Source organism: Tenrec ecaudatus, chromosome 2, assembly GCF_050624435.1.
Source record: "Tenrec ecaudatus isolate mTenEca1 chromosome 2, mTenEca1.hap1, whole genome shotgun sequence".
Classification (NCBI taxonomy): domain Eukaryota; kingdom Metazoa; phylum Chordata; class Mammalia; order Afrosoricida; family Tenrecidae; genus Tenrec; species Tenrec ecaudatus.
The window spans coordinates 34,351,089-34,375,831 of NC_134531.1; the positions used below are offsets into that span (position 1 = coordinate 34,351,089).

Consider the following 24,743-nt stretch of genomic DNA (forward strand, 5'->3'; position numbering starts at 1 on the left):
AGTCTGGCGCTGCTCATAACTAAGCCAGAAAGAGTATTTGGCGTAACTGAGAAAGAATGAGGAGAGAACATCAGGAAACTGGTGGTTATTTGGGGATTCTCAAGATGTATTCTATTTCTCGAAAGGTTACCTTTTTAAAATACTAAACAAAATTATTTTACAGATAAAAAAATAGATACTTGGCACATAACATATAAACAACAGCATGTTTTCCTTGTGATCCTAGGCATCATGGGAAATAAAGCATTTACTGATATTCTGTTTGACTTGATGACGCTGAACCTTGGAACAAACACCTTTCCTACTAGCTGGATGCACCTCACCCAACCTGAAGTAAGCTTCAATTCCTTTGTTTGTTTGTGAGGATCATGTTTGTCACTAAAGACTCCAAGGTCATTAACAGTTTTCCTCCTCTTTTTTTTTCTTAAGCCATTCAAACCACTATTTAGTTTTGAGAGATAAGGAATCTGGAGGGGGGTAAAGGAACATACTATATTATATATAGTACACAGTCATCTCACGAAATGAACCCAAAAAATGCTGTTAAATCCTCCATTTGTTTTTTATCCTCACCGCCCTCTACCTCTCCCCTATCCCTGTCACTACCCTGAGCCTGGACCTTCTTGAGTCTTGTCTGTTGCTGTATAAACCACATTTCTTCTCCTTTGTTTTTCCTTATAACAATGATGATATTTAATATTTATCTTTGGAAGATTGACTGAGTTTGCTAAGCCTCATGTTCTCTAGTTTTGTCCATGTTCTGCAGTACTTAAGAGAGTTGTTTTTTACTGATGCATAGAATCCGTGGAAGGAATGCACCAGTGCTTGTTTATCCATTCCTTTATAGTGGTGGTTTTTGGTTATTTCCATGTTTTTACTATGGTGGAAATTGCTGCAATAAGCATAGACGCACAGATGTCTATGTTGCATTCTTGATTTCTTTAGGGTACATACCCAGTGGAGAGATTGCTGGATCATGAGGCATTTGTGTTTGCATTTGTTTAAGGAAGTGCCACACTGATTCCCACGGTGGTTGTACAATCGTACGGGTCCACCAGCAATGGAAAAGCATTCCCGTCTCTCCTCATCCTCTCCAGCACGTACTAGTGTTTGTTTGATTGAATGTTGCCCAAAGTATAGGTATAAAGTGAAATCTCATTTTATTCTGTATTTCTCTTATTGATAATTTCTAACATATCTTCATTAGCCACTTGGATGTTGTCTTTGGTAAATTGTCTATTCTTATCTTGTGTGTCTTAAGGACCTACCAATGTTTAGGGCTTGCACTTAACAATTTAAGAAGGTTTTTATGACATGGCCCTCCTTGATACCCTCATAAAGAAATCACTGACGACATGGGTGCTACAGCAATCTGGGAGAAGAAACTACATGGTGCCCAACTGTCAGAAAGAACAGTGTCTGGGGTCAAAGATTTATATTCAAACAAGGGTCATCTAAGTGAGGCATCAACTAAATCCACATGGATTAATCCCCTCAGCGTTTGTGAACCAAGGTGGCAAATAAGATAATCCAAATCTAAGGGAGGGAATGATATCAGAGCTTAAACTGTGAATACCTGGCTTGCAGAAGGCTATGGGTGACAGTGGAAGCCCAAAATCCATGTGCAGGGTGCACACATGGTTTAAGCCTCCGAGGAATCCTCTCTGACCATGGACTAGGGATGTGAATAACCTTGCTATCATGCAGAATGCCTTGGAAAGTGGGTTGTTGCAAATGCAGTTAGATTAAAAAAAATTAGCACCCTATCATTTTATCGCTCTTATGATCCATTTAAATTTGTTCTAGTTTTTAATATTTTCTTCTTTTTTTCCAGTAAGGTTTGTATCTATTTTACTTTATTATTGTTGTTAGTTTTTGGTTTTTTGTTTTGTTTTAATGTTTTCTGTGTATGAAATGTAGGGTAGGTAAATCTATAGAGACACTAACTGGATTAATGTTTCCTTTGGGATTTGGCAGGGAAGTTGCTGGGAAATGGGGAATTAATAAAGATGAATAAAAAGAATAAAGAAAATGTCCCAAAACTGGTGTGTTGATGATTGTACAACTCTCCTTGATGTGATTAAACTATTGAGTTGTATGATATGTGAATTATTTGCCAATAAAACCATTGAAAATTCATTAGTTAATTAATTAAAGGGGAGCCCACCAAAAAGTTAAGTGTGAAGGATGAGGAGAGAAAAGACTGTCATGCCATTTACTGTAACTAGATCAGTCTATCTTGTACCAACTCCACTTGTTGAGCCTGCTGACTTCTGTAATGTCTCACTGACCACTGGTGCTATATCATTTCTTCCATGGATAGTGAACATGTCCATCTTAATTTAGAGTTCATGTATTCCTTCTATTTTTATTGCCTGTCTACCAAATGTCAGACATGTTTCAAATACTGCCTAAACCTTTGGAAAAGTGAAATAGGAAAGGTGAGTTCCCCTATGTGCCAGAGGACAGGAGCTTTGGTGGCTATGCACTGAACTGCTAACAGTGAGGTCAACTGTTCAAACCCACCAGCTGCTCCTTGGGAGAAAGATGAGGCTATCTACTCTTGTAATAATTTATAACCTCAGAAATCCAAAAAGGGAAGTTCATAGAGTCACTAGAATTAACTCATTGGCGGCGGGTGTTTTAGAGATGTGTGAGGGAGCTCTTGTGTTGCCTTCACCTATCATAGTTGCCCCTCCTCTGTTAACAAGGTATGAAATAAACAGGTTCCATATATTTATATTGGCTGTGAGTTGTGTAACAGTTAGTTGTGTTGGTCCTGCATCAGTGAACAAAGGACACAAATGCCAAGGAAGCAAAAGTGAAGCCCTTTCCAGTTACCTACTGTCTGGTGTGTGGATCCTTCCATAAAAGTTAAGATACCAAGGTCAGGATGGGCTCTGCTTGCTAGGATGAAAGCCTGCTTCCATCTATTAAATGTTTGAGTAGGAAAGGTTTGAACAAGGGCAGCTTCAAAACAGAAGCGAGCAGATTTCAAGGCCATTTTCTGGTTTCTTCTAGTTACAGGAGCTAACGTCGTTATTGACAGTGAACTCAGAGTTTGTGGACTGGAAGAGATTCCTGCTATTAATCTCGATGCCGTGGCCCATCCCCCTGGAAGAAGAACTCCTGGATACCCTGCAGAGGTTCAAGGCTGTGGACAAGGAGCAGCTGGGAACAGTCACACTGGAACAGTACATGCAGGTTGCTATGAACACCTCATGGCGTTAACATCATACAGTACTCTTGCCCCAGGTTGTGTTACTCACTGCTCTCACCAGATCTCCAGCCAGCATTCTGCCACTGGCTGTCATGGTTAAGCACACAGAAGCAATACACATTCCCCCATCTCTCTCTCTCTCTCTCTCTCTCTCTCTCTCTCTCTCTCTCTCTCTCTCTCACACACACACACACACACACACACACACACACACACACACACACACACACATGCCGTGGAATCAGTTCCAATACCTGGTGACCCTCTGGTGCACCAGAATTAAACGACACTCCTTAAGACATCAGTGGCTCTTTTTCTGCTTTTGTTTTTCAGAAGTGGATCACTGGGTCTTTCTCCCAAGGAGCCCTGGGTTTTTAAGAATAGTCTTAAGCTTACAGCCTTCCCGTTGACACTCGGGTCTGCTACCCAAGCACTCAAAGGCAGAACAGTTCATGTCAATGCTCCAGGCCAAAGTCCTGCTTCCATGCCCAGGGAAAGACTCGATAAACGTCGTCAGAGCTGCTCATAATTGGATTCTGGAAAGCTAAGGTCTCCTAAGGAATGACATAAGCTTTACTCTCTTTCTCCTAAGTCCTAATCAACGATTCTTACGGTTGTCGAGAATCACCTGGAGAGCTTTTAAAGCCCAATCCTGAGGCCTCGCACCAGATGAATGAAATCAGAATCCCTGAAAGAAACAACCGTGATAGGGCACACGGGAAATGAGTAGGTTTTGCTTCTTTAGGTGATGAGTGATGACATCTGTCACTCAGCTCATGACAAGCTGAATTTGAGATGTCTATGGGAAATTCAGACAAAAACAGCCCCTTTGGAATGGAAGATGTAGAAGGGAGTGTAAGTCACTATCCTGTGGTAAGCTGACTTAAATAACAGATGTGATCATCGAAGAAATGTGTATGAAGTGGCAGACAATTCACTATAATTGGAAATTTCCTTTGAATTTGACAAATTCTATACAACTGGTAGCCTTTACCAGAGAAATGTTGGCGGTGGATCGGTACAGAAGACAGACTGCGGAGTGTTGGGGAAAAAATGCCTAACATTGTTAGGAAGCAAGGATGAGGAATGTCAACTCATTTTTGAGAAATATGGCTAAAGAATAGCTGAAAATGAAGTTCTCTAATGGAGAGGGGTCTGAGTGACTTATTCTGTGGCGTAGCGGGTGCACATTGAGTTGGTAACTGTAAGGTCAGCAGTTTGAAACCAGCAGACCCTCCTGGTTTTCTCCTCGAGGCTATCTACTCCCGCGCGGGGTTGTTGTTGTTAGGGGCCATCACATGAGCTCCATACCGTCCTTGTGTTGCACAGGATGAAACACCACCCAGTCGGGTCCACCCAGCCATCCCTACATGTGTTCTTATGTTTGAACCCATTTTTGCAGCCACTATGTCAATCCTTCTTGTCAAGGGTCTTCTGATTTTTGCTGCCCTTTTACCTTACCAAGCATGAGGTCCTTTTCCCAGGACTGCTCTCCTGATAAGGCGTCAAAAGTGTGCAAGATCAAGTCTCACCATCCTTGCTTCTGAGGAGCATTCTGGCTTTACTTCTTCCAAAACAACACCATCATTCAAATGCATCCATTCCTCTCCAGTCTTCCTCACTCAACGCCTAAACATCCGAGTTTCACGTGCATAGGAGGCCATTGAAAACGCATGGCCTCGTCAGGTGCACCTTAGTCCTCAAGATAACACCCTTGCTTTAGAACGCTTTTAAAAGGTCTCGTGCAGCAGGAGAGGACTGTCAAGTGTTGCAGTCTTGGAAATCCACGGAGGACAGTTGTACCCTTTCCCGTTGGGTTGCTGTGAGTCAGAAGCAACTCGATGGCGGTGAGTTGAGCATTAAATGCATTCACCCTGTTGCCCACCATGTCACCTTGCTGATTTCTATTCATAGCGACTCGCTAGGACAAAATAGCTGTCATAAATTACTCTACTTGCCTGATTGGGCTTTCATAGATTTATGTCCCAAGTGGAGCAATTTATGAAAGCTAGCACTGTCTCCGCCCATAGAGTCACAGTCTCAGAAACCCACAGGTCAGTTCCATCCTGTCCTATCAAGTCACGGTGTGTAGAAACGACTGGGTGGCAATGAGGTGAGGGAGGGCGAGCTGATCACTGTCTTAAGGAACCTTCATGGGTTAGCAGGCGACGGTCGCCACAAGTCATCAGTTCAAAACGACCAATTGTTCCCTGGGAGAAAGACAATGCTTTTTACTCCTATAAAGATTTATAGTCTCAGTCCCTCAGGGGCAGTCCTTCTCTGTCCTATAGGGTCGCGAGGAGTCAGAATAGACTAAATGGCGGTCAGTTTGGTTTGGAATGACTGTCCAGGGGCTATACTTTGTTAATTTTATTTTTTTTTAAATAAAAGCAGCAGCAGTTGTAGCAGAATAAAATACTACGGCCCGGTCCTGCAGCAGCCTCACCATTGCTTTCACGGTCAAGCCCACCATTGCAATCCATCTTTAAGAGGCCCTTCCTCTTTGTCCTTGCCCCTTACTTTACCAAGCATAATACCCCACTCCAGGAACTGGCCTCTCCTGATAACACGTCCAAAGAGCATGAGCAATCTCACCACTCTTGCTTCTCAGAGCATGCTGGCAGTACGTCACTCCAGGCAGATGTGTCCGTCCTCCTGGCAACCCTGGTACTTGAAACACAGTTCACATGTAGCGATTCCTCTTCCGGCTTCTTGCTCCAGTGTCCATCTTTCACATGCACATGAGGCTGTTGAAAATGCCCTGGCTTGACTTAAGTCACCACTTGTCAGTCAATTTGTCATCCTGTGGCAGCTTTTGTGATAAAAGCAGAGCCCATCTGTACATAGCTTAAGGTTTGTTTGGTTTTTTTAAATGGAATCTGTGAAGTTAAAGACTTTTACAATTTAAAGTGTGGGGCAATTAACACAAGCTATCAATTGAAGCATCTTTTGCACAAACATGACAACAAATTTCTGAGCTGAATCCACAGCTCCTTCACTAAAAGTGTGAATTTCTTAGAAAAAGTTGGATACTACATTTAAGAGAAACTCAAAAATACTCCCAACAATTCCTATGTTTGGGGCCAGTTGATCTCTGCCCTCTCTTTTGCTTAGCTACTTCAAACTCCTAAATAGTCCCATTCCCATTAGAAAATCCCAGATAACGCTTATCAATTGCCAATATTTGCCACTTCTCTCTGTAAAGAGAGAACTTTACAGAGTAACTTTACAGAGTAAAGAGTAAATTAAACTAGCTTCCAGGGAAAACTTCAGAAGATTTGTTGAAAATGCCATATTGAAATACTAAAATCATGTGACTGTGTTGCCATCATGGCTTTATCCTCTCTCTCTCTCTCTCTCTCTCTCTCTCTCTCTCTCTCTCTCTCTCTCTCTCTCTCTCCTCCCTCCCTCTTTCGTTTGACCAATTACAAATCAATGCAGCAGCCACTTCGGAGCATGGCTGGTTTCTGCCAGGGCTAAACTGGAATGGGGGAGAGCATTTGTGAAATCAGCCAGACCACGGGTGACCAGGAAAGTCTACTTGCTTCTGCTCCTAGCCTCGTGCTGTGTCTGTCCCTGGTAGATGCTCAGTCGCACTGAAGAAGAGTTCTTTGATGTTAAACTATCGACTCATCTTCCTCCACGAGAATGCATGTTATTGCAGCCATAATGAGTCAGGCGGCTTAGGTTCCAAAGATCACAGCCTATTCTTGAAAAAGAAGTCAAATCTCTACAATTCTTTAGCCAGGTTTTAGCAAGAGAGAGAGCATACCACCCATTTCCGCATTTTAAAAGACATCACTCATTAGTCCTGTGAGTCAAGCTATCAGAGTTAACACTTCTACTCCAAACGTTTTTATAATTTTTTGTTTTATTGTACAAGTTCTTTTACTATGCGGTTGATTTTGTTTGTTTGCTTATTTGTTTTGTGCCCTTAGAGTGGCCTAAAAGGAGGCCAGGTGGTTTAGTGGGTTGAGCATTGGGCTGCTAACTGGAAGGTTAACAGTTCAAGCCCACCAACCATTCAGAGGGTGAAAAAGAAGAGGCTTTCGGTTCCCATAAAGATTTGTCATCTCAGAAGCCCACAGTGGTAGCTCTACTCTGTCCCCTAGTGTCACTGTGCGTCGCAATCACCTCGCCGGCCTCGGGTTCGGTGTTTGGTCATGGAGAGTGGCCTCTCATTTGTCAGACTCTTGAGCTGGTTTTCCACTGCATTAACTACCGTGCACTTTAGAAAAAGAACATATACTCATCTTGAGGTTTCAGAATGAAGGAAAATCCTTGTGTGTTGAAACCACTGGAAATGGGATTGCTGGGTCATTGAGAAGCGGGAGAAGCACACTCCTACCTCTGCCCCGTTTTCCCCATCGCCCTCTGGCTTTTATTAACTTGTCCTCCAGGTCACTGCGGTTTGATTATTATGTCCCTTTGTGTTTCTTCTGCTGGGGATATGTTGAGCTTCTTGGGCCTCTGGGTTTGTACTTTTCATCAAATCTGGATTTTTTTTTCAGGATTATTTTGGTCAAATGCTTTTTTAGATACATCCCCTTCTTAGAATCGAATATGATCCTTCCAGTCACTGAAGCTGTGTCATCGTTCACCATTTTCCTTTTTAATCCTCATTCTTCATTTTGTTCTTCATTTTTATTGCTGTGTCTTAAGTTCACTTATCCTTTCCGCTGCAGACTATAACCTGCTTCTAATGTTAGCCAGTGTACTTTTTCTCTCAATTAAGAGTGTTTTTCATATCTAGGGGCTTGGATGGCATCTTTTTGAATGTCTTTCATTTATTTCTTCATCATCTGAATGGTTTGTTTCTCTGCCTCCTTGACCAGATACGATATATTTACAATAGCTGATTTAACACTATTTCTGTCACCTGTGTCATTTCTGTCTTCTTTTTCTTTTTTTAAATCATTTTATGGGGAGTTCTTACAGCTCTTATCACAATCCATCCATCCATCCATTGTGTCATGCACTTTTGTACATATGTAGCCATTATTATTTTCAAAACATACCTGTGTCATTTCTGTGTTTGTTTTTATTGATAGATATGTCTCTACGTTTGTGGGTCATGTATTCGGTGAGTTTGTTTTCTGTTTTGTTTTGTTTTTCCATGAATACCTAGTAGTTTTATATTGAATGCCTCCCATCTTTTAATTGTATCATGTTCAGGACTGGATTTGTGTTGTATTCCTTTAACTATTGTCAGACATGCAATGGCATTACTCGGAAATGATTCTTGTAAGGCTTGCCTTAGAACCATCAGGGTGGATACAGGCAGCCTCTCGGGTAGGGCCAAAGTGGTTGGAAGGCTGAAAGAGGAGGCCCCTCAGCGAGATGAGTGACACAGGGGAGCAACAATGGGCTCAACCAGAGCAACAATTGCGAGGACGGTGCAGGACCAGGCAGCCCGACTTGTCTACTGTGCAGCCGCACTATCTCTGTGAGGCAGAGTCGACTCTGCGACACCGAGCAACAACACCTTCTGTGCTCTGGACATGCAAACAACGAAGCACTCAACGACAAGCCAAACGTTGTTGACTTGAACACACTCTAGAGTGGCCTCCGGAGGAAGGCCTGGTGCTGTGCGGGGGAGAGGTCTCAGCCTGGAAAGCCGTGTGGTGCGGTCAGTGCTAGCTACTCTGCACAGATGGATCCGCCATGAGTCGGAAGTAACAGCAACTAATAGTACTACCAAGGAGCCCGGGGGGTGGGGGGGAATAGTGGTCACATGTTGGGCTACTAACCTGGAGGTCAGCAGTTTGAAACCAGCAGCTGCTTCGAGGGAGAACAATGAGGCTTTCTACTCCCATGAAGAGCTACCGTCTCGGAACCCCACAGGGGCAATTCTACCATGCACGCTAGGGTCACCATGAGTCCGAAGTGACTTGGTGGCAGCGAGATGTTTTCATTGTTGTCTCATTTCTCAATAATAGCAGCAACAGTTACTGCGCTTTCATCACCTCCATTACAAAGCAGATGTCATTAGCTCTTGTAGAAGAAGACAACAACAAATGTAGGTGGAAGTTATAAGAGTTTCTTCTGCAAACCTTTCTGTTAATATACCCTTTCTAAGTCCCTAATTATAAAACTGAAGGAAACCCAAATATGGGTTCAGCGTTTGTTTCGAGAAGAACCACTGCCTTTCAGCTTAATGTCTTTGATGATTTTCCCTTTTCTGTTCTGTGTAGGCCGGTCTGTGGTTTACAGGAGATGAAGAGATTAAAATTCCAGAAAATCCTCTTGAACCCCTGCCATTTAATAGGCTGGAGCACCTTATAGAGGTAATGAGGGGCCCCTTCAAGGAATGTACTACTAGAACATTGCTAATCATTTTCTTTGGCTTGCCTTCCTGCTCTGGAATTAGTTTTGGGCCCTCCCGCCCCCACCTTCCGTTCCTTTTCTGTAGCCCCCAAATGCAGGCCTAATGTGCACTGGGGAGGCAGCATTGGAGAAGTCTTGAAAAAGGTGAGGCCCGAACCCTGGACATAGTGTTACTATTAACCCTTGGGTTAGTGTTGGGCTGATAAATTGAATGTTGGCAGTTCACACCCACCCATGGGAGAAAGATGAGGCTGTCTACCTCCCCCCACCAGCCCCCGAGACTTACAGCCTCAGAACATAGAATCCTGTGAGTCAGAATCAACTCGCTGGCCATGGGTTGGGTAATCTTGGGCAATGTCCATTACCTCTCTGGGTTTTGCCTTTCTCATCTTTCAAATTAGCTAATATGTTACTCAGCACAGATTAATATGTTAATCTGTTTCTAAGGAAGCGTCTAATTCTAAAAATTTAGGATAGGATTCTGCATTATACCAATCTACATTGACATAGCCCATCAACGCTTGCTGCTCTCAATGTTATTATTACCAATAATAATATCACCATCAGCATCTATCCCTGAGGACACAATGAACCTTAAAATCTGAAAATTACTCTGACTTCAGTATAAATGCTTAAACTATAGAAGTACCTTTTAAAAAAAGGAACAGTAAAACCAACAAAACAATAAAAATTGGAATCTAATTCATATAATATACAATTCAATCATATCCAGAAGGGTTATATAATCATTACCAATTTTAGAATATTTTCTTCTTTCTTGTACTCCTTGTTATTAGCTCCCTATTTCCCCTCATTCTCTCCTGCCACACCTTAATCTACTTACTGTCTCTATAGCTTCACCTATCCTGGATTTTATAGACAGAAAAACATACCCAAAAAAGCTAAAAACAATAGCAAAGTAAAACATAGAAAAACCTCAATCGAAATGAAAATATAAAATATTAAAAACCAGAACAAATTTAAAATGATTCTAGAGGGAGATTAAATGAGAAGGTGTTACATTTCAACCTAACTACATTCACAATAATCCACTTTCCAATGCACTCCGCATGATAGCAAGGCTGTTCGCACCCTTGATCTAAACCATAGAAATGTCTTAACATGGCCAAGTTCAACAAGACATGCCAGGGTTGAAATGTAGATTTAGACATCGCAGCCAACCACATGTGCTATCGTAGCAATTGCTCAATGTCCAGGCTGCCATGACAGTACACAATTGACTGTGACTCCAGCTATAACCTTCACATAAGCAATTTCCTTCAATCGGGCACCTGTTTGTTGAGCACCTCTGCTAGATGCAACAGGAGACAGGGGGAAGGAGAGAAAGAGGGGACTTACCCACCCAAAAACAAAACTGTCCAAGATACAAAGTGGACAGTTGCTAGGCAATGTTTTCTGCCTGATTGTTTTAGGTAACACTGGAGGGCTGAGCTCACCCCCCTGAAAGCTTTTGAAAGACTCTCTCTACATGCTTCTACAGCGACTGCCGGCATCATCAACAGGCTTTTCATGACTTGGCAGCAATGACAAGCTGGCAGTTTGAATAGAATCCCAAGTGAAAAGCACTCTTTTTAAAAAGTTATTATTATCCAGGTTTTACATTGTCAATTGATGAAGGAGCCATCAGCAGCTCATCTGAACTCTAAAACCATAGACTGACAGCAGGCCAGCCCTGACCCTGTGAGGCAGGGAGGCAGGGGAAGAGGCGTGGCACTAGTGAGGGAGGAGGGCGGTAGCTACCATGTCTACTCCTGTCCAAACTGCTGGAAAGGCAGGAATAGTGCAGGGCAATGGCATTGAAACCCTCTGCCATCCAGTCGATTCTGACACATAGAGACCTAACTACATAGGACAGAACAGAATTGGGTTCCTCAGGCTATCGAAGCCGAGAGCCACATCTTTTTCCCACGGAGCAGCTGGGGATTCCAGCCACTGCCCTTTTGGGACTCAGCTGCGTGCTCAAACTGCTGCACTGCCTTGTTAGCCCAAGTTTTCTACCGCAACCAAACCAGTGACACTTTTTATATGACTAAGAAAGAACTTTATATCAAGAAGGAAATTGATATCAAGAGAGTGGCCAAACCCAGTCCAACTCAAGTCCAGGGGTCAGATACTAGCTGGAGGCCCCTCCAGACTCACACAGCTGTGGGTCGATGAAACCAGAAGGCTATGTGGGACGTCGAACGATCACAGGCCAGTGGGCACAGGGTCTCATGGATCCAAAGGCAGCAGCAATGTGGCAGGGTGCCAACCACTCCCAGGGTCACCAGGCCATATGGGGACACCCGCCCTAGTAGCAAGAAAGAGAAGGGCGAGAGGGAGACCAGTTTTCCACAGGGTCTCTTATAAATAGGCCACTCACCTCACCTGTCCCCAAGATGCCATGAGGCTGTGATATGATTGTAGGTTGGACTGCACCGGTACCTTCTCTCAGGTGCCCTAAGTTGACAGAGCAACCTAACCAGCACAGCAACTAAGGTTAATAGGGTCTAAAACAGAAGCCCTCTTATCGGATAAAAGAGGACTGGCAGGAGTGTGCGGGTGGTGTGTGTGTGTGTGTGTGTGTGTGTGTGTGTGTGTGTGTGTGTGTGTGATAACAATGATGGCAGAGGTAGTGGGGTGAGGTTGGGTGGTAATGTCTTCCCCTGTCTCACTGCCCTCAGGATTGGATAGCAAGCAATGCCTAAATCTCAATGCTCTTACCCTGGCATTGAAAGTGCACACTTTGCCTCCTGGTCCCACCCCCTACAGACTGTGAGGTTGTAACAGTTTCCTAACCTCTCGGGGCCTTGGTTCTTCAGTCTGATCAGAATGCGACTGGTCTTCAGAGTGACTTTATGCCCGGGCTGCTCTCTGAGCAATGACTGAACGCCGTACGCCCGATGTGTTAGCGAAGCAGAAGCGAACCATGTTAGCGAAGCATGGCTAGAACGTGGTTCGTGGCTAGCATGCAAAGGAAAGAGGATCAAGAAAGTACAAACAGCCACAGAAAGCAGGTGCCTTTGCCACCGCTAGAACAGGAAAGACTGAAACAGGAAGTCAGTACCCCCACCCCCAGGGAACTGGGGGTCCTGGAAGAGAGGTGTCCTGGGTTCTGCTACAATGGACTTCAAGCCGTGGATGACCTCGTCCGTTCATCTCCCCAAACCTACCTTCGCACCCCACGTTTGGTCAGGCCTCACGCTTTGCCATGGATGCTCTCTGTGATTTGGGTCCTGCTTCTGGGTCACATCCTTCAGGGTCACCTGGGGAAACCAGCCAACGTCCCCAGCCTTGGGCCTGGATGGCCTCAGAGTCAGACACGGGATGAAAAGTCCAACTGAGGCCAGGAAAAGGAACCATGAGGCAGCTCTGTGTGGCAGTCGAGTCACTGCCCCCTGAGAATGACAACAAGCTTCCTTGTGACCGAGGCTTTGTGGTCCGCATGTCCGGGCTTGTTGGCGTTCCACACACTCAGCACCAAGAGCAATGTTCCCACTGTTTTCAAATCCTGATGGTTTGTTGGGTTTGCTTTGGTTTTCTGAGCACAAGTGGCTTGCATTTTGACGTGCTAAAATTCACATTATCCTAATGTCTTTTGCACACTTTCTGTTCATGTGAAGGCAGGCAGCATCTTCCATGCCCTCTGCCAGTGTGATACTTGTCAACGCCAGTCTGGTGCTTTTCAATATCATCTTGGACTAAAGAATCACAAATGCCCGTCTCCACCCAGGACCTCTCATCCAAACTCTAGACTCCTAGATGCCACTTGCCTACTTGACTTTGCTAAGCCTACCCTGTTCAAAACTGGTTACTTGATCTCCCCTCCCTGCTACTCACCCTTCCCATCTCCCCTCTAAAGCCTCGTTCATCTAAATCGGTGGAGAACCCATGCATCAGACCACGTCTCACCAGCCCCACTGCTGACACCTGCTAAAGCCACTGCCATTTCATGTGGTTTGCAGCAAGAGTCTCCTGATAAGGAAGAATCATGCATGTCAGCTCAGGCCACCTCTGCTCTAGGACACTCATGGTTGCACCTCCCAGAGTCTCCCCTTGGTTAATGCCATCCATTCTACGTTAGCGTGAGGCACTGGCTTCTCAGGAGGGAAACTTGCGGCTCCTCAGAAGATAAACACGAGAGGAATTTTTCTTTGCTGTGTCCCACGGAGACTAGAGTGTATGATTAAAAAAAAAACACACTTGGGTGGAGGTTTACAGAAGGGATCATCAAATTTGTATTCAGTAACTCACATATACTTGCTTTGTTCCATTTTTAGCAATATCCTCATGAAACATCATTTTTCCACTTCCTCCCTGTGTTTCCTGTTTCAGCTCCTCTTTCCTGACCCTTCTCAACTCTGTCTCTGAGTAAATGCTGCCCTTTTGACCTCCAGTGGTTAGTTATTTTAAAGTAGGTGTCCCTTCCTAGTGTTTCTTGCCCCTTATAGACATGTCGATTGTTTGGCTGAAAATTGAGCCGTGGAGGTGAGTTCATTTCCAGACGTGAAGGATGACTGAGATCCAGCAGTCCCTATCAGAGCAGTAAGCCTGGTCTCTTATATGCTATTGAGTTTTGTCCCACCGAGAGGAATACAAGAGTAAAGGGAAACCGAGGGATATGACTATGTTATCCACAGTCCTGCAATAACAGTGATTTACAGGTAACTGCATGGATAGACACACAGGTTGAACTGGCCTAGGAGGAGAGAGTGCATACCCACAGATATATGCAGGTTTGATATGAGGTATTTATGCCTGAGTATTTCCCTTGGTTGCAAGTAGGTATATTCATGAGTATGGATCCAGGAAGCAAAGTCATGAAAACATCTTTGATATAACCAATCACCCTGGGCCTGGGGAGTCGGGACCATGGTCTCAAGAGACACTACAATCAATGGACATGGCACAGTCCACAGAGACAGTTTCTGCATCTGACACGGGGGAGAAATGACTGGGGTCAAAAAATCTGGTGAGCTGCCATCTAAGGCACAACACTTGCTTGCTCTGTGTCGGGTGTGTGTGGATTTTATCTTTGATTGGATCGTTTGCCTTTGACAGTTCTTCTTCCAGCTGTTTGCTGACTATGGCTACGACCCGCCCCAGCTTGACTACACCCAGATGCTGCTTTATTTTGCTTGTCACCCGGATGCTGTCGAAGGCGTCTACAGGGCCCTCAGCGTGGCTATTGGCACTCACGTCTTCAGGAGACTCCAGACTCTGACTATAATTATAGACAAGGTAATTGCCCAGCATCTGAAGGAAGATCCTAAACTCCTTAGAATAATTGATCGCTTTACTCAAAAGGGCAGAATTTAGCAAAGGATAAAGCTCAGAAAGGCTGGGAAGGAAGGAAGAATGGGGGTGGGAAACGCAGGAGGAACTGGGATGGATGACGTTAAGTTGTGGATGTTAAGTTTAGGAAGATCCTAAACTCCTTGCCACAGAGACCCTGTTTCCATCATCAGTCTATTTCCCCAGGTGTCCTGCTTAGTCCTCACACTTAGTGAGGCTGTGGGCAATTGTTCTGGAGTCCATTCCAACTCCTGGGGACCTCATGTGGAACAGAGTAGAAGTTCTATGGAGGATTCTCCTTTAGACATAGGAAATAATCACTGACCCCCAACTGCTGCCCTCCAGTTGCTGCTGGCTCATGATGGCCTGTGTGTGACAGAGTAGGACTGCTCCCGAGGGTGTTCTTGGCACAGTGGATAGGCACTCAGCTGCCAACTAGAAGATCCAAAATTCAACCCTACCAGGTGCTCGTGGGAGAAAGTTGTGGTCACTTGTGCCCCTAGAGATTACAGCCTTGGAAATTCCACGGGACAGGGCCACTCTGCCCTACAAGGTGGCCGTGAACTGGAAAGAAACAGCCGGATGACTAGAGCGTTGGCGTTGGGTAATAGATGCCCATCTCCAGGCTGGCCCCGGGGGCGGGGGGCGGGGAGGTGTTGGGCTGCCAGGCATCGTGGAACACCCAGGGGCCAGCTCACTGAGTTAGATGGATAAGTCGCTGGCCAACAAGTATGTGTGCCGCAAAATCACTCTGCTCCAAGGTTCTGAAGGGAGGAAACATTGGCTCACTAGAACTGCCCCGGTGCCAAACAACCCCTGGATAGTCACCCAATCGGTGTGAAATTTCTGCATAAGAAAACTTCAGGCCCCAGACATGGCTCGTGTCAGAGCTTCAGGATGCCCGTGGCACACCTCCGTGACCTCTGATATTCCATTTTGCCACTATCCTCTTTGAGCCTCATCTTGTAGGGATTTTTGATAGCCAGAGCCTGGCCAACTGTAGCCCACAGGTATTGCACCTTTAGATGTCAAGGGGTTAGCATCTCTGGCTTCTTCAGTTGGAATAGCCTGAGGGATGTTAGACACCCCCTAAGTGTCCCCACAAAGAGTGGCAGGAAATAAATAAAGGGGAGGGGGGGCCACTCTGAGGGCCACAGTAGGGACCTTGGCTTTCAGGCCGCGGGAAATGAGTAGGCCCTGGAAGTATAAGGTCATGGGTGTGAGGTCAAATGAGCAAGTGTTCACTTACCATTTGGGCAAATGGCCAGAAAAGGAATAAAGGAAGGAGGGCATCTAGTCACCAAGGCAGAGAGAGAGAGAGAGAGAGAGAGAGAGAGAGAGAGAGAGAGAGAGAGAGAGAGAGAGAGAGAGAGAGAGAGAGAGAGAGAGAGAGAGAGAGAGAGACTTACTGGTAGAGGCAATAGGAAGATGATCCAGGAGGCTGCAGTGAACTGGGATGACCAGGAAAGAAGAAGCTGCTAAAGCTGTTGCCACAGCAACAGACAGCCACCTGAGTGGGTAACAGACCAGCCAGCCTAGGAAGGCTCTGCTTCCTCCCCTGAACCACCCCTTTGCTGGGTCTGCTCCACCTCCCCCCCCCACTCCCCCACCCACCCACCCCCGAAGGCAGCTCTCCTAAGTGCACTTCTCAAGAGCTCTCTCCAGCCCCAAGAACTATGCAAAGCACAGTGAGTGCCCAGCAGAGAGAGTCTGGGCAGGGGGACAGACTGCTGTCTGACTCATACACACAGCCTGGCCCTGGGCTTGGCGAGAACCCCAGGAGTTCTTGAAACCTAGGGGCCATCCACCTCTCCTGCGCTTGCTCATCCCTGGCTGCCTCTAAAGACTCCACTCTCGGTGTCCTGTTCCTTTCCCACTGCGCTCCAGTTTCCTGGCAACCTCACCCCAGGAGACTGTAATGAACCTGCACAGAAATCACACCTCCACCAGATCCATTTTCACTCTCCAGGCCGTCCGCTGCTCTGCTCTTGTTTTCCACCGAAGCCCTAGAGAACTGCCCCACTGTATGCCATGCCTTCTTCCCCCGCCTGCTGCCCCAGCGGATTGTGTTCAGCATGGCAAGGACCTCTGAAGTCAATGGCTCCGTGGGCCCTTGTAAAGCAGCACAGGAGGGCGGCACTCAGCACTGCGCTGGCCCTGGCAACTCTTGGAATGAGCGACATTTGGGAACACGGCTCATTCTGTGACCCGTGCGGCAAGAAGAGGCCGTGCTGTGGGGATGCAGTAAATTGAGAGCTAGCAGCTCCCACATTTTAGAAATCTTGCTAAAAGCATCTTGGCAGGAAGCTCTGCGGTCATGAGATTTAAAGCACCTACGTTTCCATTGCATTCTGCTGCTGGATAGCTGTGCCCATGTTGGAACCAAGCAAGGACTGACCTCGGCTGCCTTGGGAGATGGAGGACCCAGCTGTCTGAATAATAGTAAGGCGTGGTCTGGAGGACACCCCCTGCCGCTCCCAGGACACGTTTGCAGGGAGTCTGAAGGGCTGCCTTTGAGAGTTAGCTGTGTGTGGCAGGGGGTTCGGACAGCTCCCCAGTCGATGCCCCTGCTTAGATGATAACGGGAAGTCTACAAAGCTTGGTGGCCACTGATAATTGCTTTTTCAGAAGCAGTGGCTTGTCTCCAAACTGGCCTCACTGTGTTTGTCTGTGCATCCGCGTTCAAAGCCACCATCTGCCAGCGCTTTCTCTCGGAGGGAGCCCTCTGCTCTGCAGTCTTCAGGCAGCTGTGCCAGGCTCCTGTGGGCATATGCCCAGATTCCCTCGTCTCCCTTCACTCCCACTGAGCCACTTAGCCTCCTCCCTCCTAAACTCCAGAGAGCAGGGCTCACCCATTATGGCAGAGCTTTGAAAAGCACCCAATGGCGCTACTCTATTTTTTTAACTTTGTATTGTGAATTGGGTGAAGGTTTTCAGAGCGTCTTGATTTTCTAGTCAATAATTCGCACAAATGTTGTAGGCAACCTCACAACTTAACATCATCCATCCCAGTTCCTCCTGTGTTTCCCACCCCCATTCTTCCTTCCTTCCCAGCCTTTCTGAGCTTTATCCTTTGCTAAATTCTGCCCTTTTGAGTAAAGCGATCAATTATTCTAAGGTGTGCATACCTCTCTTTGGTTGTGGTTATTGTTCGATGCCATCCAGTTGGGTACAACTCATAACAGCCTCATGTGCGACTGAAGAAAACACTGTCCTGTCGTGCGCCATCCTCACAGTTGTTCTTATCTTTGATCCCATCTGTGCAGAGACTGTGTCAATTCATCATGCCGAAGGTCTTCCTCTCTTTCACGGCCCCTCCACTTTCCCAAGCATGATGTCCTTCTCCAGGGACTGGTCGCTCCTGACAACACGTCCAAAGGACATGAGGAAAAGTACTTTGCCTGTAAGGATCATTCTGGCTATACTTCTCCCAAGACTCATTTGCTTGCTCTGTGGGCAGGCCATGGCACTTTCAGTATTCGTCACCAGCACTGTAATTCGAATGCATCGACTCTTCTTCAGTGTTCCTTTTTCAAACAGGAGTAGAAAGCTGCATCCCGAGGAGCAGCTGGAGGTTGTGAACTGCTGACCTTGTGGTTAGCAGTCCAATTCACAGCCCCACTACTCCATCAGGGCACTAAATTGTTACTTTGTTGACTTAAAAAAAAATACCATTTATCTAGACTGTGCATTTCATTGCCTCATAAACTATTACTTCTATTATCATGAGACCAGAAAAAATGAGTGGTGCCAGGCTACCATTACTAAACCTTTTAATAAGAGGCCTAATAGATTCTGATCAAAAGGAAGAAATATGTGGAAGAAAACTGATAACAGATCATCTAAAGCAGCAGTTCTCAACCTGTGGGTAGTGACCCCTTTGGGGGACAAACGACCCTTTCAAAGGGGTCGCCTAAGACCGTTGGAAAACACATTATGATTTATATTATGATTCATAACAGTAGCAAAATTACAGTTATGAGATAGCAACAAAAATTATTTAATGGTTGGGAGGTCACTACAACATGAGGAACTGTATTAAAGCATTAGGAAGGTTGAGAACCACTGATCTAAAGCATACATGAGAACTTATCTTGGTGATAAAGCAAAATGTGTAGCGATGGAAGGGTGACAGTATGAATTATATAACTAATCTTATTGAGATGTTCATGTAGAAATCATAAAGGGTGGTATGTATATCGACACCCAAAATAAAATATAAAAAAAGAATTTCAGGCATTTTTCCATGATGATTACATTGGACCTTTGAAAAATGACTGGTAGAGCTCTCAAACCTAAACAGGGGTCTGAGTGGCTTAGAGAAAAAAGGAGGAAAATGAGACTGAAATGGCCTTGGAGTCTCGTGACAAACAAGTTCACTTCAAACAATAGCACACACACAATTATTGGTAGCGATGTTAACACTTGCTGGCCTCTGACTCATGGAGACCCAGGGCACAATAGAATGAAGTGCTTCCTGCCCTTCACTATCCCCACGATCAGTTGGGAATCAGATTGTTGTGTAAGGTTTTTATGAGCTAATTTCTAGCAACAGAACAAGGACACACTGCGTGGTTGAAAATCTGGAAAGGTATGCATCAGGGTTGCATCCTCTCACCGTACTTGTCCAATACATATGCAGAGCAAATGATCAGAGAAGCTGGCTTATACGAAGAATGTGGTATCGGGTTCAGAGAAAGGCATGTTAACAATCTATGATATACAGATGACACGGCCTTGCTTGCGAGGAGGAACTGAAGCACTTGCTGGCGAAGATCAAGGATTGCAGCCTTTGGTACGAATTACAGCTCAGTGTAAAGAAGACCCGGATGCTCACAACTGGACCAATAGGTAACATCATGATAAATGGAGAAAAGGTGCACGTTGTCAAGAATTTTGTCTTATTTGGCTCCATCCCATGGAAGCAGCAATCAAGAGATCAAAAGACACATTGCATTGGGAAAATCTGCTGCACCCGATCTTTTTAGAATATTGAAAATCAAGGATCTTACATTGAGGACTAAGTGCACCTGATGCAAGCCATGGTATTTTCGATTGCCTTATATGCATAGAAAGTTGGACATGGAGTAAGGAAGGCCACACAAGAATCCATGTATTTGACTTTGGGGCATTGGAGAAGAATATTGAAAGTACCCGGGACTGCTAAAGGGACAAACTGATCTGTCTTGGGAAAAGTTAGGCCGGAGTGCTCCTTTAAAGCCATGATGGCGAGACTTCCTCTCACATTCTTTGGACATGTTGTCAGGAGAGACCAGTCCATGGAGAAGGACATCATGCTTGGTAAAGTGGAGGGGCAGTGAAAACAAGGAAGGTCTTCTAAAGACAGATTGACACAGTGGCCGAGACAATGGGCTCAGGTATAGGAACAACTGGAGGATGGCACAGGACAGGGCAGAGTTTTCTTCTGTTGTGCATGTAGCATGGCTGTGGCGTGGAACCCACTCAATGGCACCCGACAATAACAACAGTTTTCATAAGCAGATTGCTTAGCTTTCTGGGCCCTTCTTCGCACTTCAGCTTAGTTTGAAACCCGTTCAGCATCAAAACCACACATAAGCTTCCACTGACAGACAGTGGTGGCTGAGTATAAGGTCCACTGACTGATGATCAGACACGGGTCTCCTTCATAAAGTGAGGATTCTAACACTGACTCACCATTGCCCCGCTATCAAAAATTATCCCTTCCAATGATGAAGAACTCAACTGCTAGCCAAAAGGTCAGTCGCTTGAGCTCACTCAAAGGATCAGGTAAGACAACCATGGTGGTCTGCTACTATGAAGAGTATATTCAACAGAAGGACTTAACCATGAGGTCCTGCTGAATGGACTGAGCCCTGCCTTAAAGTTGCCTTTACCCTTGAGCTGAGGGACTGGGGTATTCAGATGGGAGAGAAACCAGAGAGTGGCTGCCCCAGGCCTGTAGAAGCAATCATTGTTCCTTGAGGGGGACTCTGGCTCAGGGGATGTCTAATGGAGAGGGACCCAGAATCACCATATGTTTAGTACCTCGATGCCCACCTCACAGTGAGTGACATGACAGGTTTTGATCCTCTGGGCAGGGATCTGCACTTGGAAGAATGGATCCAGGAAGTTTCACCCTGGCACTGAGCCCCATACTTGGGTAAACAGAGCTCAGTAGAATGGGAGACTGAACTGTTGGGGCAACAATTTATGAGCTGTGGCTTAAGGTGGTCCTGTACCCACATAGACTCCTCATACGGACAGTGTCCAGAGGGCGATGTCACTGGAAAAATTGACGTCTTTGGTACAATCACCTTTGACCTCAGGGAGATGTGTGACAATGTTGTGCTTTTATGTTTATGTGCGGTTTTGTTTGCCTGCCTTTAGCTTATTGTTGCGGCAGTCAATTTTCAAAAGCACATCTTATTAAGAGTTTCGTTTATGCTTAGAAGTTGATACTAATTCATCCCAGTGCCCCTTGACTGAGGAGCATGACACCTTTAGCAAGCCCATGGGTGTATAGAGACACCCTTCACGTGGAATGGAACACACTTCACATGGAATCCTTTTGTAGATCGCCTGCAGACTTGACCTAGGATTACGACTTTGGGTTTTCGGATGCAACACACATATTCTCTCCCAAACTTTGTTATGTTGGTTTGTGGGAAATCCTGTTAGTTTTGCTGCCTGGAAAGTGGAGGTGTACCTAGTGTGTTTTAACTGCCTCTCTTGCGGCCAAGACCTCAGTGTTAATTTTATGTCCTTTTAATGTACCTTTGTAGAACTTCTCCTTTACTGATCCAAGCCCAGTGGAGGAAAGTCCTGAGCCTGACGAAAATGGAAGAGATGAAAAGGATTCCAAAGAGGAAAGGGAAGAAGAAGCCCATGAAAGTGAAAACGCTGAAAAGATTTCCATGGAAACACTCCTCAAGGTGTTCCGCGGAAGAATCGAGGCACAAGACTTCAACCGATTCGCCAGTCACCTAAAGACAGAAAATATTTATCACGAGGTTGGTGTGAGTTTTGTTTGTTTTCCGGAAGCCACCTGTCCGTAAGGGAAGTGGTCCTCCTCTTTGACCATAGTTTGGGCAACTGCTCTCAAAATGTATCACTGACTACAAGGTATGGCACCTTCACTTAATGTGTGCATTTTTAGCATCTGTGGATTTTAAGTTAATTAACTTCTTTCTCTTTTCTTCTAAGAGCTTCATAAAAGTATTTCAGGACCTGGGTGCCAAGAATCTTGAGCCAATTGAAGTGTCTGTTCTGTTGAAGCATCCTTTCATTCAAAACCTGATTTTAAATTATTCAGACTATAAAATTCCTGTAAGTATTACTCAGAAGTGTCCCGGTTTGTTGGGTGCAGGTTCAGGATAGACTAGAAGAAGTCAACGGTGGGCTAAAGAGGAGGAAGAAGAGACTGGACTCTGTCAGAACAGGGTGAGATCAAGAGATCCAAGGCAGTAATCGCATCAGGCCAGAGAAGCCAGCCATGTACTCTACGGATCACACGCTCAGCTGTAGTCGGGCAGCAATCGGTACCAAGGGGATGCCTCATCAATGGCAGATGAATTTTAGTGAATAACTTTTTAAATAAGAATGCCATTACTGGGTTTAATAATAAATGAAATTCCTTTTGCACGAGCTAGTGGGTGTCGAGACACGAGGTCCGTTTAGTAGAGAAGTGCAGTCACAGTATTGAAAGGCATGGGCTCCAGAAAGCAAAGGATCAAGTCTCGGCCCCCACTCACTAGCTACCTGACCTTAATATTCTCTTCAGCCTTATATGTTACAGGGGTAATGGTGATACATATTTAAAGAGTCAGAATGAGGATTGAATAAGTTTGTGCAGGCCTGCACTTGGCATGGTCTCTGGAACATGGAAAGCACTTTAAATACGGCGGCTATTATGATTACTATTCAATATCAACCACTTATTCCTGACACCTGGGATCCATGGCAGTGAAATGGTTAAGTGCTCAGTTGCTCACCAAAAGGTTGGCAGTTTGAACCCACTCAGAAGAACTAGTGATCTGCTCTCCTTGGATTACAACCAGGGAATCCCTAAGGGGCAGTTCTACTCTGTCACCTGCGGTCGCTGAGTAGAAAGTTGACTTGACAGCCCCGAACAGCAGGAGCAAGGCCAGTACATGCAGGACTCACAAGATAGTGCTTTTATAGTCCAAGCAAGCATAAGCAGGATTTCGAACTCAGCGTCTTTTTGGGTGTCAGACGCATAGGGGAGTCTGCTGAGGAGAAAGACGCCGCCTGGGTTCTAGAAAGTACAGGGAAAGAGGAGAACGTCTACCTGCTCTTGCTTGTGGGAAAGAGAGCGTAGCCCAGGTAAGAGAAGCAGGGGCAACTGTTTTGGAAGCAGGATTGCATGAGAGAAATATGAGCCAGACCCAACTGAAGAGGAGGTCTGGGCAGACTGCACGGTGATGCCATGGAATCAGTAATGACAGGCAGAAGTCTCCGAACTGAGTCACACGGGGTACTATGGGCTGACCTGCAAAGCAATGCAGAATTGATCAGCTTCTGATATGCATTTCTTCCTCTCTAAGTGCTGGTGTTGGTCAGAGCTGTATCTTTTCAGTAACTAAATCTGTATGTGAGCAACTCATCCAAAAACACAGGCTCGATGAAGAGCACAGCATCAGGATTAAGGAAGACGTGTTGACAACCTATGATATGCGGATGAATCCACTTCTCTTGCTGGAATGGATGACGTTTGAAGCACTTGCGGGTGAAAGTCCACGATTACAGACTTCAGTGTGGATTACAACTCAATACGAAGAAAACCAAAATCCTCACAAGTGGGTGGTGACTGAACGGAAAGAAGACCAAAATATTCACAAGGGGACCAATAGGCCACATCATGATCAATGGAGAAAAGCATTTCACTTTGCTTGTATCGATCCTCATGGAAGCAGCAGCTGTGCTGCACATCTTTTTAACGTGTTGCGCTAAGGTGTGCCGGACACAAGCCATGGCATTTTCCATCACCTCAACTGCATGTGAAAATGTGACAGTGACCAAGAGAGGCTAAGAAAGGATTGATGGATTTAAAGTTTGATGTTGGCAAATAATATTGAAAGTACCATGGACTGACGGGAAAAACGAAAACAAAAACCAAACTATCTTGGAAGACGTACCAGAACACTCCTTAACAACAAGAACTGAGAGATTTTGTCTCATGTACTTAGGATAATTTATCAGCAGGAAAAGGGACACCAGGCCGGGTAAACTTGGGAGGGAAGAGCCTCAGCGCGATGGACGGACACAGTGGTCACAGCAACGGGCGCGGGCACGCTAGTGGTTGCCAAGGTGGCGCGGGACCAGGCAGTGTCCCATTCTTTAATGTACAGGATTCCTGAGTCGGCAGTGACTTGACAGTCCCTAGCAACTAGTCTAGGCTTCACAACCATGTAATATGGTGATGTTTCTGCATATAATAGGATTTCTTTGTAAAGTTTTTTTTTTATTTGTGTCTCTTTAAATAAGCAAGACATATTTGGGAACGCTGTTGGGAGTTATTTTGCAGTACTTTTCATATAAGAAAAATCGTACTATGCATAACATTATTACATTTAATGATGCAAAACCACTACTTGCATAGGAATTAATGCACTACATGAGCCCATACTTCATCCATAAAGACCAGCTGTCCTCCCCACTTGGATCAACTCAATGAGAGCTGGTGTTTTACTAGTGTTGAGTATCGGTTACTAGGAAGGTAGCACCGATGTAACACTAGCATCAGTGGGGACAGACCCCATTCAGAACTAGACACTCTGCAGCCGCCTCAGAACCAGGCAGCTAGCGAGTAAGGTTACTCGGTGTCACGGTGCAAGCAGGAGACAACTGAAGGTGCTGTGATCTGCTCCCGTGACGCTCGTCTTAGCAAACACCATTCTGT

General features: G+C 45.4%; 1 protein-coding gene across 1 annotated transcript in view; it reads left to right on the forward strand.

Annotated features, from left to right (window-relative positions):
- The window catches only part of SPEF2 (sperm flagellar 2), a 202,695-nt gene that overhangs the window by 172,616 nt on the left and 5,336 nt on the right, over positions 1 to 24,743 (forward strand). The window contains exons 30-35 of the mRNA XM_075540928.1: positions 227 to 333; positions 3,022 to 3,204; positions 9,415 to 9,507; positions 14,609 to 14,788; positions 21,607 to 21,834; positions 22,028 to 22,150. Of these exons, the coding sequence (XP_075397043.1) occupies positions 227 to 333; positions 3,022 to 3,204; positions 9,415 to 9,507; positions 14,609 to 14,788; positions 21,607 to 21,834; positions 22,028 to 22,150 (914 nt within the window). The remainder of the gene's footprint in view (positions 1 to 226; positions 334 to 3,021; positions 3,205 to 9,414; positions 9,508 to 14,608; positions 14,789 to 21,606; positions 21,835 to 22,027; positions 22,151 to 24,743) is intronic.